At 45.1% G+C, this 15,287-nt stretch overlaps 1 protein-coding gene across 7 annotated transcripts in view; it reads right to left on the reverse strand.

Annotated features, from left to right (window-relative positions):
- The window catches only part of RGS12 (regulator of G protein signaling 12), a 1,255,576-nt gene that overhangs the window by 444,086 nt on the left and 796,203 nt on the right, over positions 1-15,287 (reverse strand). For all 7 annotated transcript variants that reach the window (XM_069632045.1, XM_069632046.1, XM_069632044.1 and 4 more), the window contains one exon: positions 13,806-13,985. In XM_069632045.1, coding sequence (XP_069488146.1) covers positions 13,806-13,985 — 180 coding nt within the window. The remainder of the gene's footprint in view (positions 1-13,805; positions 13,986-15,287) is intronic.

Genomic DNA, 15,287 nt, shown 5'->3' on the forward strand with positions numbered 1-15,287 from the left:
TGGTATATCACTCAGAATATTGAACCTATAGACATAATAAAATAAGCATTTCAGTTGTGCGCTGCATACTAGGCTGAGACCAGGGTGTATCGCCTGATTGAAATACTTAACAGATTCTCCTCCTCGTCTGTGTTCACCAGGGTGCTTGGAGGGTCCGGAGCTGGTGGAAGAGTGCTGGGCGATGTGGGCTGCGTTGTGGAGACGGGAGCCGGTGGCTGCTGCGGAGGATGGTATGGAACTGCCGCACTGTGGGAGGCAGGGAATTTGGAATCAGAGGAGCCGGCTGGGGCAGCGGCGGCTGCGCTGGGACCTGCGGCACCGGAGCCATAGGAGGATTGACTATGGGTGCCGGTGGGGTGACCTGAGGGAGCATGTCCCTGATGGCGTCCCGGAGGATGGCCCCCATCTGGGGAGTTTGCATCAGCCCTAGGAACCTTTCGAAGAGCCTGTCTTTGGAGGATGCAGAGGTGGCAGGTGATATTGGCTGAGTGGCTAAGGGCAACTGGGGCCGGGGCACACTCTGCCTGGGGTGCAGGGTAAACCTGCCCTGTGCTGCTGATGGATAAACTGTAGGCCACGCACCTAGTTGATACCAGTCCCACCTTGTGACTCTTTCCTCCACTTGCTCTGCAAGAGTGGGTATCGGACGAGCGGCCATCTTGTCTAGCGCGCAGCCATTTTGTCGAGCTGCGTGCCACGTGCCGAAGTCGCGGTGTCTGTCTCGCTAGAACCAGCCCCGTCCAAGACGCTTGGTGTTGGAACCCAAGGCCTATCGTGCACCTCAGGCTGTGACCAGGAAGGCGCATTGCCCTCGACAGAGCTGCCGGTAGTGCTGCGTGAAGGCTCCCCCTCGGACACGATGCTGGTACTAGGGCATTGCCCCTCGGGAGTAACCCCGGTAAAGGAACCTTACGGTCCCTCAGCACTGACCCAGAAGGATCCGGAGACCCCTCGGCCGTGCGGTCGGTAGCTGGTCTAGCCTTGCTACGTGTGCTGGTGCTAGAACCCAACAGGTTCATCCCATTTGGACGATTCCTTGGAAAGGAGTCGCCCTTTTGGGGTGCGATGGTGAATAGAGGCCTTTCCTTCGGCCTCGAGCGATGTATGACGAAGTCCTTAAGATCCATCCAGAGGTGACTACTGGAAGAGCTCCGTCCACCTACCTAGCCTGTTCTTCAGTGCACATGGAATAAGTGCATTGCACGCGGAACAACCTTCCCAGCTGTGGTCGGGGCCAAGGCAGCAGAGGCAAAGGGCATGGGGTTTGGATGAAGGTAAGAGCCCCTCGCAGGCTGGATACCTGCAGAAGTCAACATGCGCCGAGGTGAAGCGTGGCGTCGGGGACCAAGTATCTAATTGAAAAGAAAAAGACAAAGATAGAAGAATATCTGGGGAAGATTGCGTGGCATTAGATGGCTGAAGCCAAACCCAGGAGCACTAGTGAATTCGCCCCGTTCCCGTTGATGCGGAAAAGGGGACTGAGGAGTGGCGCCGGTGGGCGGAGTCAGGCGAGTGCATGCACCCAGAGCCGCGCCCCCCGCGTGCCTCTACATTTAAAGGGAAAGAAGATTTTTTCTGGTGAATAAGGTCCGTCTCCCGTCCCTCGCAAGGGTCGCCCATACAGTATGGAGGATAGGGGACAGGACGTAAGAATACTTGATCTCGATGTCTTGGTCTCACCGAGACATGGTTCACGGCCAGCTCTGTCACAAGCTTTGACACTCTCCTCCCTGATGGCTACAAGATACTCCCCGCACCCAAATCCAACTGTTCTGGAAGGGGTGTAGTCTTGATCTTCCCAGAGTAAATTCCTGCCTCTCTCCTTCCTATGCACGCCTACTCCTCTTTCGAATGCCTTGTCTGCAGGTCTCTCTCACTCCTGGCCACACTCTTACCGTGGCTACCATCTATCGGTCACCTGGTCAGATCACCTCCTTCCTCTCTGAGTGGGGCGACCTGTCCTCCTCCCTGCTGGCCTCGACACCTCAACTCCTCCTTCTTGGAGACTTTAACATCCACCTGGATGCTCCCTGTCCCTCCTCTGCATTCTTTTGAGGCCTCTGCGATTCTCTCTCTATTTCTATTCTCCCCTCTGGCCCGACTCACTCTGCAGGGCGCACACTGGATGTTCTGATCCCTTCAGACCTTCCCCTTTCGATCCCTCTCACCACTCCTCTTTCCTTGTTTCCTCCCAGCTCACCCTCTCCACCCCTCAGGCCAAGCCAATTACAGCAATGCCACCTACAGTTATCTGACCCATGAAGCGTGTGTCAGTTGAGGCTTTTGCCGCCACTTTCTCTCCCCCTCCTTCACCCTTGGCTGAACCAGTGCAGTTTCAGGTTCAGCCATGAGATCAGCAGGGGAGAGGAGGAGAGAAAGCAGAAGCAAAGAGGAAGGTCTTGAGGTGCTTCCGGAACCAGAGTTGGTTCTCCTCTAATTTCAGAGAGGCTGGGAGGCACCAGCAGAAGAAAGATCTACCACCAACTCGTTGCTTGGAGAAGTGAATGACCCTGAGGGAGTTGGAGGCGGATGAGCGAAGAGCTTGAGAAGAAAGATATTTAGGAAGAGAGAGTTGAAGGTATTGAGGCCCCAGGCCCCAGAAGGCCTTGTGGACAATGCACAGGGTTTCGAACTTAATCCTCAACGACACTGGGAGCTAGTGCAGAGATGTCAGTCCTGGAGAGATACGAACCCTGGGCTTGAGGCCACGGACAAGTCTCGCAGTCTTGTTTTGGATGAGTTGCAGAGGGCGGAGAGTAGAGGCAGGCAGATTTACAAAGAGGTAGTCCAGCCTAGAGAGAACCAAAGCTGATCATGAGAAAACAGAAGCCGATGGTAGCTTCTTCATGGCTTCCAAATGCGACATCTTGGTAGAGGAGTCCACCATCATCAAAATAGTAGAGTAACCATTGTGAGGAAGAAGATCAGTGATAAAATCAATAGAACAGGACTACCATGGACCCGCATGAATGGGGAGAGGCTGTAATAAACCAACTGGTCAATGACTGAGGATTTTTGCATGGGCACACACCCTGCATCCTTTAATATAATCCTTGGTATCTTCCCTCCTGGATTTCCACCATGAGAACCATTGTAGTTTCTCAGGGGTTTTTCTGATTCGGAAAAGGCCAGCCCTTGGTAAATCATGACACCAGGCTAACTGGGTTATTTGGCTCTCACGTGTGGGTAACCATAGATAACTGTCATGGAACAATAATCATTAATTTTCTCTATATTTTACTTCTTCATGAAGAAAGTTCTGAATAGCTTTGGTGAAATAACAATTCTTCAAGGATTCCTCATAAGAGAGAATTAGGGGGTTAAGGAGACACATGGGGCCTCATTACGACCATGCCGGTCCGGTAATAACGGTGGTGGTAAAACCGCTGCCACCGTTCTTTCCGGACCGGCTCATTAAGAGTACTGCAGGCGGGAGGTGTCACTCCCGCCAGGTCTGACCTGGTCGGTTTAACACCACCCGCCTACAGGCAGACATGGAAACACCGGCTCGGTCAGACGGAACCAGTGTTTCCATTGTCCCCATCCCCATGGAGTCCTACGGGGCTCCATGGGAATGGGGACTTACACAATTCCGCCTCTGGAATTCCCGGGTCACCAGGGTCGTAATGCCCTGGTAATTCCGGGAATCACGGAGGCGAAATGGTAATACGGGTCCGGCGGTAACCTGCCAGTTTTTCCGGCTCGGTTACTGCCGGACTCGTAATGAAGCCTCTGATCTTGTCAGGGTGGATAAAACGAATCCTTCCATTTCTTCTTCATCCCGATATAGGCTTTGGAGAGGGCACCCGCTTTTTGTAATCTGATGACCTTGCAAAGAAGTGAATCGAGCGGTTTTAGTGTTGATTCATAGACTGCGCTGTTTTAAGGAAACCCAGGTTCTGATGATCAGTATACACAGTGATGGTATGCCCGCGCCTTCCAATACGTGTCTCCAGTTTAAAAAGGGCTCCTTGATGGCCAAGAGACCTTTTTCAAATATAGTATATTTATTTTCCACAGGGGAGAAGGTATGAGAAAAATAAGATACCAGATGATTTTCTTTAGAAAGGAAATCTGTCTGTGCAAGCAACGCACCCAAAGCAAATTTGGAGACATCAGTCTCAAGTATATATGGTAGCTCAGGATCAGGAAGTCGGAGAACTGGAGTGGTGGTGAATTTATTCTTTAACCCTTGGAAGGCTCATCATTCCACTCCTAAATAACTACTTTCTTGACAAGTCGTGTAAGGGGTACCATGATTTCTTAGTAATTGGGGATAAAACCTCCCGTAGACAATAAAGAACCCCAAGAATATTTGTAGTTCTTTGACAGAACAATGGAGAGGCCAGTCGAGAACCACAGCGATCTTCTTTCGGTCCATCTCAATACCATTGAGTGTTAAGATATAACCCAAGTAAGAAATGAGTGTCTGATGAAAGAAACATTTAGAGGGTTTAGCATAAAGATGATGGCCTCGTAGAAGTTCCAAGACTTCCTTGACATGAAGGACATGGAGATCATAGTAGAAAGAAGATTAGAATGTCATCCAGGTATAATGCAACCGACACATCGACTAGGTCCCTAAAAACATCACTAAGGAGGTACTGAAATACAGCAGGTGCATTACGTAGCCCTGAGGGCATAACTATTCAAAATGACCACATCTAGTACAGAAGGCGGCTTTCCAGTCTTCCGCTGCTGAAATCCAAATGAGGTTAGAAGCCTCCTTCAAGTCCAATTTAGTACACACTTGACTATCCTTAACTTGATCCAACAGGGCTTAAATAAGTGGGAGCAGATAACTTTTTTTATGGTGAGGGCATTAAGTTGATGGTAATCCACGCACAGTCGAAGTTAGTCTGCACCTTTTGGGATATCGAAAATATAGGCGCTAAGCAGGGGAAGGAGAATGCTCTATGAACCTTTTCCAGAGATAGTCCTCAATTTATTCCTTAAGAATCAAGTTCTCTCGTTTGGGCAATGCATAAATCCTTCCATGAGAGATTTGCAGTCATATTCTTTATGTGGAGGAAGGTTGTCAGCTTCTTTAGGATCCAACACATCGAGATACCCGCTATACTCCTGTGGAATCTGTTGTAGTCTGACTAAGGCTTGTTGGGGAGATCGAAAAGTCGTGACTGAAACATCTTGAGAACAACTAGATGCATGGAGAGATACCAGTGGTTGGGAACAAGAACTGGGACATTGTGAGACCTGGAACGGGAGTTTTCTATTCCTCCAGTCTATAGTAGGATTATGGTATTCAAGCCAGGGAGTGCCCAGAATGACTTGGGCATGAGGGGCAGCTATTTCTTATTTGTATTTATTGGTCATTTACAATGCGCCTATATACAAGTGTTTTGAGGCGCAACAAGATAAGAGGGGGGGGAACATGGAGGGCAAACTGTAACAATTCTACTAGGTCTTGTGACATTCAGATCATGTATGTGCAGTAACGATAAGGGCAGGGGAGGGGGGCAAGTGCAGGTTAGGGCAGAAGGGCCCATAACAAGTCGAGTGCCAGGGGAGGCCCAGTGGAATGAGCCGGGGGAAGGAAAAGAATGCAGGGGAAGAAGGTCCGCAGCTAAGTGTGAGGTAAGGGGCTGGAAAGGCTAAGGGTGCAGGCCCAGCCAGGCTAGTGCAGGGGGAGGGGCCCAGAAGGGCAAGTGCAGGAAGAGGTGGTGGGGAGACTAAGTGCGGGGGTGGACTGGAATAGGAGGGCCTGGTGTCCTGTAAGACTGACAGAACCAGGCACCCAGCTATTGCATAGAACTCGAGATGTTCTCTCTGAAAAGAAGCACATTGCATAGTCCTGGTTTTGGTCTGTAATGCAATAGGTCCCAAAATAAGAGGGTAACCATCAACAGATAATATGCGTTCTGTCCGAGCCTTAGTGATTAAAGGAAAGTAATTTTTATAAGAAAAGGCAAGATCGATAAAGTTGCCTGTTGCTCCACTGTCTATAAGTGCTAACACCCCTTCCCTTTTCGTGGAATCGGTGCCGATATCCACCATAATAAAGAAATGTGTGGATTAACTGGGCATAGCAGGGCATAGTTCCTGAGGGAAATCGGATATGTACCGGCTCAGGGGTTTCGTGAAAACGAGGGGTTCCGTTTTGGGCATTCTATTACCAAATGTGTTTGGTCTCCACAGTAAAAACAAAGATTGAGATGAAGATGTCTTTCCCTTTCATCCAAGGAAACAGGTCCCCTGGTGCTCCCTAATTGCATGGGTTCTGCTTTAGGAGGATTATTTTCCTTTGGCAATTGAGGAGGGGTCCTCCTAAACCCCATTCTTCTTCGTTGTCCCTTTTTTTCTATGTATCTTTGATTTAGACGAATGGTCAAAGAAAGAAAATCATAAAGATTATTGGATAAGTCGACCACCTAGCTGAGGGCATCCTTAAGGTCTTCTTTTAGACCTTTGCAAAGAATAGTCATCTGGGCGTCCTCAGGCAATCCTGTTTGAGTAACTAAGGACTTGAAATGATATATGAAGGAAACAAAATCCTTACTACCTTGCCGAATGTCTAATAGCTTGTTTCAAACAGCTTGGACAGTGTATATTGCCTGTTGAACATATTTCGAAAGGCTTCCAAAAAACGATCATAATCATTGGGGATAGGACTATTCCCAAAGACGGAGTGAGTAACCCAGGATAAGGCTGTTTCCTCCAAATTCAGCAATATGAATTAAACCCTGGCCTGATCTGAGGCATACAACTGAGGTCCATTTAGATAGTGTATTCGACACAAGGTCAAAAAGATCTGAACTCTCTAGGATTGTCCCCATACTTAGGTGACATAGGTGGCGAGGGTATATTCGGGGCAACTCTGATGACATGAGGTATGACAGGGACTGGCGGGAATGCGTACAGGAGTGGATATTCCCAGTCAACTACGAAAACTTCCCGTAGAGCACCTCTCTGAGGAAATTCCATGGAGCAGAATAGATTGCACTTCCTGTTGACATTGGACGCAAACAGATCCACTTTAGGGGTTCTCCAGAGGGGTGAAGATCTCTAGAAGGACTTCCTGAGCCAACTCCCACTCATGGGCGACTCAGGTCGCCCGCCGCTACATTTTCTTCTCTAGCTAGGTGAACTGCCAGAAGAGTCCTTCTTCTAGTCTCCAGACCCAGATCTGCATTGCCTCTCTGCACAGTGGAAGTCACCCTACACCCCCTCTCTTATTGAGGTAATACATGACCACTGTGTCGTCCGTAATTATCAGGACAGTCTTCCCCCTATACAAGAAGGCAGAGTTTTACTTACCTTGGAATTGCATACTGCCATTCTAAAAAATATTTCAAAGGGGTTTACTTACTGAATAAGGCATTTGTTTTTCTAAGTTACTTATTGTGTGTTATAGTACTCTAGTAGAGTATATATAATATACACCATTATTTTCTATAAAACTTTAGTGCATCAGTGTTTCTTTTACCTATATGTATACTCTAAGTCATTTGTACCACCTACAGTCCTTTCTCCCTCCTAAGATAAGCCTGGCGGTTCAGTCATTGCTACCAACAAAATGTATGTGGTTCAGGCCTATACTTAGACTTGGAACACTACGTCCCAAGTTTGAGTCTTCACAAGTCCTACCATTGGTGGAGTTTTGTAAAACTCCCTAACAAACACATATACTGGTACCAGGAGTACCATCGGGAGAAGGGAGTCATTCTCCTGATTTAAGTTAGTTGTCATAAGTGGTAGGGTCAGATAGGGTAGTTTTGGACAGCGTACTTGTTCATTTGGACATTCACAACTGATGAACGAGCACCTTAGTTAGTAACGTAGGCAGGGACAACCCAAAGTAATAGGGAAAGTTAGGTCTTTCAAGTAACTTTAACAAAGCATTGTGCATCATGTCATCTAAGAATCTGAGTCCTCCTTCTGACTCACCACAAGAGGAAAAAATCTCTTGGCAAAGCCATTTTAGATTATAAAGTAATTTTTATGGTATTATGTGGTAAAGTGCACGAGTAAAAAGTCAAAAAACACGCAAGAAAACAATCTGCTTCAACCAGCCACCCAGGACACATTGAAATTGTTAGGGAGAATTCTCAAAAATGTGCCAATTCCTCCCACCTTGGAGCCCTCCAGCTCTTTTGCTAAACTTTGGGACTTTGAATTTTTCCATTCAATGTGTTTTCTGTGTTTGTTTCTTTTGGTTATGGAGTCTAACCAACTCCATAGGCATCATCTTTTCATTTTGTGTCACACATCACCCTCAGTGCAGTGGCACAGGGAAGCCTTTAGGTTTGTCCCAAGGTTTAAATACCTTCTCTCGAATAAACTACTGTTTTCCAGAGTAAGTAAAGTGAAATTGACTTTACTAGTCTTTTACAATAGAGGTGCTGGAGGGGTTACTTAGTATCCCCTGTGTCTAGATACTCATGTAGCAGTCAAATGCTCTCCTTTCCTCTTAGAATGGCTGGTGGCAGTGATTTTACAACAAACTACCATGATTTTTCCCGAACGCGAACTATGCGTAGCTCCGGTAGCATTAAATCGCGGGAGCCATGTTTTTCAAGATACTGTCTGAGCCCCCTTTGTTTAAACAGGTCTCAGTCTTCTTTTTTTCGCCGTCCTTCTAGAGTTTTTCTCTGCGCACCAAACTAGGTTTGGTCCCTTTGTTCATTCGCCTTTTGTGGGTTTCAGGAGTGTTTGGGGTGGGCAGGCAGTGAGGGAGGTGCCCGAAACTCCCTGTGCTTAGTCTCCTAGGAGACCCGATTGCACTCTGGCGTGATTGGCTGGCTGACTGTCCGGCAAGGACAGCCACTGTGTTGGGTGAGTGACAGCTAGGCTGGAATGAATGGGAGAGAACTGAATAAAAGGCGCGTCTCTTGGTTTGGAAGGCAGAGTCGACCACTGGACTAAGGAACCGAAGAATAACTTGAAGAGGGCGCCTGCTGCAACTCCTGGACCGTTGGTTTACCCGGTGAGGCCCTGCTGTAGTGCCTACTTGCCATTTTCTTATCAACAGAGAAGCCCCTGCATGGACGACTTCTCCCTTTGAGTTGGTGGGACCAATCAACTCAACAGTAAGCCACCTGGACACCAATCTCGGAGCTGGTTGAAATTTCCTCTGAGTGCTGCAGAAAACCGAATAACCAGGGAGAAGGATACCAGTTTGTGTGCTTGACTTACAGCCACCAGAATTGAGGTTTTGCCAAGCATTTTGTCTGTTCAAGTGCAGTGCAGGAGTCCCCCGACGTCCTCGCTCTTGTCACCACGACTGAGGCTCAGGAACAGCGAGATCTGCAGGAACTGCCTGGAACAGAAGTCATCAGCTGCCTCTTTTCTTCATTTGTAAGGTACTGTAAAACCAGACAGAGTACTTACCTCTCGCGGGGAAAGTGCTTGAAACTTTCCCAACTCACAGGCCTAATCAGCTTGTGACCCAACATATGATTCTTCTTGCTACAAACTACTCCTAAGAACTTGTGCAGAGACTTTTCCGTTTAACTACCAGAACTGCTTTATCGAAGACTTTAGCCCATTGACTTTGGCCTAGCCTATTGAACAGAATGGACTCTTCTGGTGAACTCTAAATATTTGCACTGTCTAAGAATAATTGTAACCTTTCATGTTCTAAATAACCTTTGCCTTTTACTCCTCTTGAAAAGTATTCTGAATGCTACAGTAAGATATTCATGTCCCCTACACCCTTATTACTTAAAGTTACCTGTAATTATAGGGTGTGTTTGTGGGCCATTACAATAGGGTCTTATCTGATTCAGAAACTTAGAGTGTACAGTATTGAAGTATATTTGTGTGTGATTATATATAGTTCTTCCTGCTAGTGAATGTTTTATAACTGACTGATATAGTTAATAAGTGTTTTATCAAGAAACCTTGAGTGTAAGAGTCTATTTGAACTCTTGTGATTGTAGACCTCTGTGTAACATCATTACTGCTCACATTTCCCCTCTTGAGATACGCCTGGCTGCTCAGCAACGCTACCAAAACTGTGTAGTACAGACTTATACCAAAGGTTGGTTTGCTTCGACCTGTAGTCATAGTTGCTTGTAGTGTTCCGAAACGGTACTGCATTCAAACTTTGCCTAACAGTAACTATAACCACAAAGTTACAAAGAAAATGTTATAAGATACAAAGTATCGTAACTGCACTTTACTTTAAAGTGAGATGTGCAGTTTTCAGAATACAAGAAATGCACTAAGGTCTCCCAGTAACGATAGTCTTAAGGATGGATAAGTTCTCATAAGAGTGAGCAAAAAACAAGAAAAGTAAAGTTGAGGGCTTTACCTGCCTCCAAAATTGCAGATCACCATGCAAGCCATAGCAAAAAGAAAGGGTGTCCCATAGAAGTTGATGGGAAAAAAGCAGTAAAAAGAAAATCATTCCTAACAGCATCCATTAACCAGGCGCTGCTGTTTGTCCGGGCCATCTTTGATGGCCTTTACCACAGTTTTCCTTCTGGGGTGAGTTTTTCTGGCTGGCTGCCCATCTTTGCTCTTTGAGCCATTCAGATCCGTTTGGCCAGGTTCTTCAGACTTTATAAAGCCATTTTTTGCTATTGCTGACGGTCTTGGCGTGTGGGTCCCACTGCAGGAAGGCTGATCGATCTTCTTTTGGGTCACCTGGATTGTCGTTGGTGCAGGGTTCATACAAATGGGAATGTTTCATACAAATATAGGATTACATTGTGTTGTCTATGTGATGTAATGTTACAATCATCTTGAAAGGTTGACATTTCAACATTGTTGCCTTGGAGTTCTGCAAGAATGAACCACCCAACAATGCTGAGGTGCCCAACAGTGGTCAAAAGCAGGTCCCTACTATTGTATTTACGTTACTCTTGTTTTGTAAGATTTGTTCCTTAATAGTTTTACACCACAAATGACCTACGATATACACTGAAAGAGATGCTTTCTTAAAATCAAAAGGTGTATGCTATGTGGGGTGGATTCAAAGGCCCCAAGCAGAAGTTCCTTTCACATAACAAGCAGGATTTTAAACACAAACAAAAACAGCATGGCCTTTGTTTTTGTTTTTCAAGTAAAATTAAAGAGCCACGTGGAAAAGAGGCCTTCCTCTCAAAAGAAAAGTAGCATTTTAATTTACAATAGACTGAGGAATCAAAGATCCCTTTCACATGGAAAACAGCATTTTTGAACAGTGACACCAAATTGGCTTGCACAGATGTGTGCAAATAAAAGCAGTTTAAATGTGAAAATGCATCACTGCTAACAAACAAATGTCAGGGAAAAAAGACATGATGTGCGGATTGACAAAAAGCAATGTATATTAGGTTTCACATACAAACTCCAGTGACATTTGAAAATCCACTTTGTGTTCATAATAAAATGTCAGCTCAAGACAAACCCTTTTGCTGGTTGTCGGAAACTTCACAAGGAAATGTCCCACAAACAGTCTGGATGTCACATCTCCCATCCAATTACCCGCTGCAATAAAATGTCCTGCTAAAGGTGTCGAAATTCAGTGTACTCCAGACCTGTTGGCTCTGAAAGCATTGAATGCAAGAGATGTTCCCCTTGGCTGGAGCATGACCAATATGTGTGAAATGGGGACAGCAACATCAAAGAGCAAGCTTCCTACACAAAGAGACAGATAACAAAAAAACGATGGGTACAGGCTGACCTAGTGAAAACAAAAGGCCGGAAGACAGGAGAAGGGCCCTTTGTCCCACATGAAAATTCACAGTTAACTTTAAAGGACTATTCTCATTTAGACCTTTTTCTCAACAATCACGGGGCAGATTTTCTTCATCTATGTACCAGGTAATTTCCAGGCGATGTTGGAGATACACAATTCATCCACCTGTGACTCATGGAACTCTAATGGCTATTTAAGATGTGTTTCTGGATATCTGAACGTATTACAAATGTGAGGGCTGGTGAGTGGGTGGCGAATAAAATTAGAGATATTGGTAATAACTTGCATATGCATAACTGTTATGCTTTTTATGGAAACGGCAGAAACGTGTCCCATGGCCGTGCTACATGGTACGGACGTGGTGGTCGGTTTATCTAATTCTCCATGATCACTGCCCCTCTAATTCTTGTTGTCTCGTCATCTTGAAGTCCCTGTGTCCATGTTAAGCGCCCCGATGCTCGCGGACTCTGGCGCTATATAAATATATAAAATAAATAAAAATATATTATGTTTATTATGGCAGTTGCTATTCAAATTATGAAGTTGTGATACATAACTAGTTCTGGCCAAAAATGTTAAAGGAGAACAAATCACGATTACAAATGTGAATTGCCATATGTTGCTCAAGTCCCCTAAACTCTGACTTGGAGGCTGGGTTTGGGAGGAGAGAGACGGGTAACTTTCCAATCCTAGTTGCGGGAATTATTTCAGGGTACTTCCCCAAGATTATAAATTGGTGGTGTCATTGCTGCTATTTAAGGGTGACTGCACTAGGAGGAGGGATCAAAGGAGGGACAGACAGAGACAAGGAAGGGTGCTGAAACTTAAAACTTACCATCTGACAGCTGTAAGGAAACACCAGAGGAAACACCAGAGGAGATTGCCGAGAGTGCATCTGGCTGGAGCTGTCTATTTCTAGGACGGCCTTAAAGCTGACTGAGTCCCATGATGGAGAGCGGGAGGACATCTTTGAAAGTGGAGTGACCAGACCCCTGCCATATCTTTCCAGAGGGTCCTGAGATGCAGCTGGGTTTCCTGAACTTTAAACAGAGGCTTTCTATGTATGTAGAACTGGGCCCTGGGAAACCAAAAGGTGGAGGAGGTATGCTTGCCTTGAACCCTTTCCCTTTATAGTGGGCGGAGCGGGGTGAAATGTGTAGATCCTTAGCCTATTTAACTAAAAATATTACTTTTATGAATTCCCCATTTGGCAGAATACTACGTGGTGAATATTGTTAAAATTTGAAATTAATATAGCTCACTTCTCAGTGTGTGCTGAAAACTATAGCCTATACATTAATTGGGAAATCCTTGTCCTGCTAACTCCGACTTCTTTTAGGAAGAGAGGTGTCTTTGTTCTTAAATCAGTCCAATCTTTTTGTCCAACCTTCTGCCAACACAGGCCTTTCAGTGGAGGTGGGTCTGATATCCAACAATTCCCAAATCATTCCAATTTGTCTGTCTGACTTCCCCAACACAGTACACAGGTTTAAAGTACAGCCACCATTCTAGGCAAATGGTCACCGTAGTGTCCTCTGTCGCATCTGCGAAGGCAGCCCGCAACCAAAGTCCACAAAACATCATGCAAAAAGGTACACTGCCACTAGCCAGTCAGATGAACTTGTAACAGAAACTAAAAGTTACTGGAACGGTGAGAAAAGGGAGACAATGTTTCCCCTCACCACTCCACATAAGGTGGGGTGTGCTGATCTCACAAAATAAAATACAGGACGGACAAAAGGGTGTCCCCCTGCTCTGGTAGCATGTGTTAACACAGATAAGCTAAAAAGGAAAGCTCAAGTAAAACTATACAGAAAGGTTTGTGTGTTACAATAATAAAAAGTAGTTGTCGGAAGACATGGTGGAAAACATAACTCCATTAAAAAATAGCCTCAAGAGGTAAAAAGGGTTCACAAGGTTAGATTAAAAGGAGTGAGTGTGGAAATAGGTTCCCACTCACTCAGGAGAATCAGTCCAAAAATCCAATAGTCCAGCAAAAATGCCAGGGGACTCACAAAGTGGTGAGAATTTCACTCAAGAAGGAAAATCTACCTAAAACAAATGATGTAACAGAGAGTCTTGGGATAGCGGTATCAAGACATTACCAAAGACACTTTGCCAAAGAACCCCTATTCTTATAAGGCAAGGAAAAGCAAAGTACCTTTTTTGGTGTTGAGATATTGGAACGATCAGAGTTAATGCTGTGCTTGGATACAGGGCTGCTGGGAACTTGTTGCGGATCCGGAAGACAGCGCCCTTCCACTTCTGCCAGCATACATTCTTGGTAGAGATGGGATTTCAGAAAGCGAGTGTAGCTGTCAAACTTCATCAAGTTGAAAATCTGAAATGTAAGTTCAGCAAAAGAGGAAATAAATCAATTTCATGAAATATCTTCAAATATCTCAATGCAATCATACAACACAATCAAATTAATACTGGTAGAACCTAAACATCTGTCCATAAATAAAACATAGGCTAAAAATAGACAATTTAGCTTCATTTCACATGAGTTTATGAACACAATTTAGCCCCATTACTCCTGTTAAATTGTGAGTAATTATAAAATTCATTTGAGATATTAAGGCCAGATGTTGAGCCTCAAGACCACAGGGGAGTTTACCTTGAATCTTACTTGGTAACAACAGTCCCAAATTGAAAAACATTGTTACTTGAAGGAGCAAGGTGGACAGAACACAAATGGTGATTTTTAGGAGTTTTTCATAACCACTCTGGATGTAGGGTTCTGGGAAGCCAACCATAAAGAACACAACACATCTGAACCAAACTCTCTTCCTAGTGAGGACAAGCAGCAAGGCTGAAACTAAGGGTTTGGTGAAATGTATACTTAATACACACAAAAGCTTGTCAAGCAATCTATTGTTCACTTATACACATTAAGTCAAGGATACTAAAAGTCAATTAAAACACGTGTACATGGTCCATCAATTCCATCTATCCTAATGGTAAGACAGGGCTCCAACAAACAGTTAGACCAAACTCACTTATAGTAGCTGTGGTAGAGTAGTCAGGCTTCGCTCAAGGGAGGAAGGCTGGTGGTGAGGTGGTGAGGTACAGTTAATCCCAATAAACAGGTATTATAAAAATGTACTCTTGGTAACAGAGTTAGACAAAAGTAATTAAATGTTCATAAGTACACACGTTAAACCACTGTGCATGAAAAAACAGTAGAAGAGCCTATGGTAGAGCCTTCCCACTCCCAAATCTAAATGTAGAGCCTATCTTCAGTAGCCAGTCGCCAGTACTTCACATTATAATTGTATTCCTTCATTTCATTTTCGAGCAGGGTATGTCAAAAACCGTATCAGTAGATAGCAATAACATGCCTAATCAGGGCCCACAAGAGCCAGTATATAAACAGTCACTGAATACCAAACAACCTCCAGTACATAGTAAAATATGTTACATACAGGCAGATCATATCCTCAGTGTAACACCTAGAGAGAGGAGGGACTACCAACGCTCAACAATGGACTGAGGGCCATCAAAATGAGGTTAGACGTATAATAACAGATCATTATACCTCTAGAAATTCATAGATACAATTTAACCACAGGGCCATATTTTCTAAACGTAGCACAAATGAAAGGAGCACTGGGAACGCACTTGTTTCATTTGTGCTACT

The sequence above is a fragment of the Ambystoma mexicanum genome, chromosome 6q (genome assembly GCF_040938575.1).
Source record: "Ambystoma mexicanum isolate Mex_15411 chromosome 6q, UKY_AmexF1_1, whole genome shotgun sequence".
NCBI lineage: Eukaryota > Metazoa > Chordata > Amphibia > Caudata > Ambystomatidae > Ambystoma > Ambystoma mexicanum.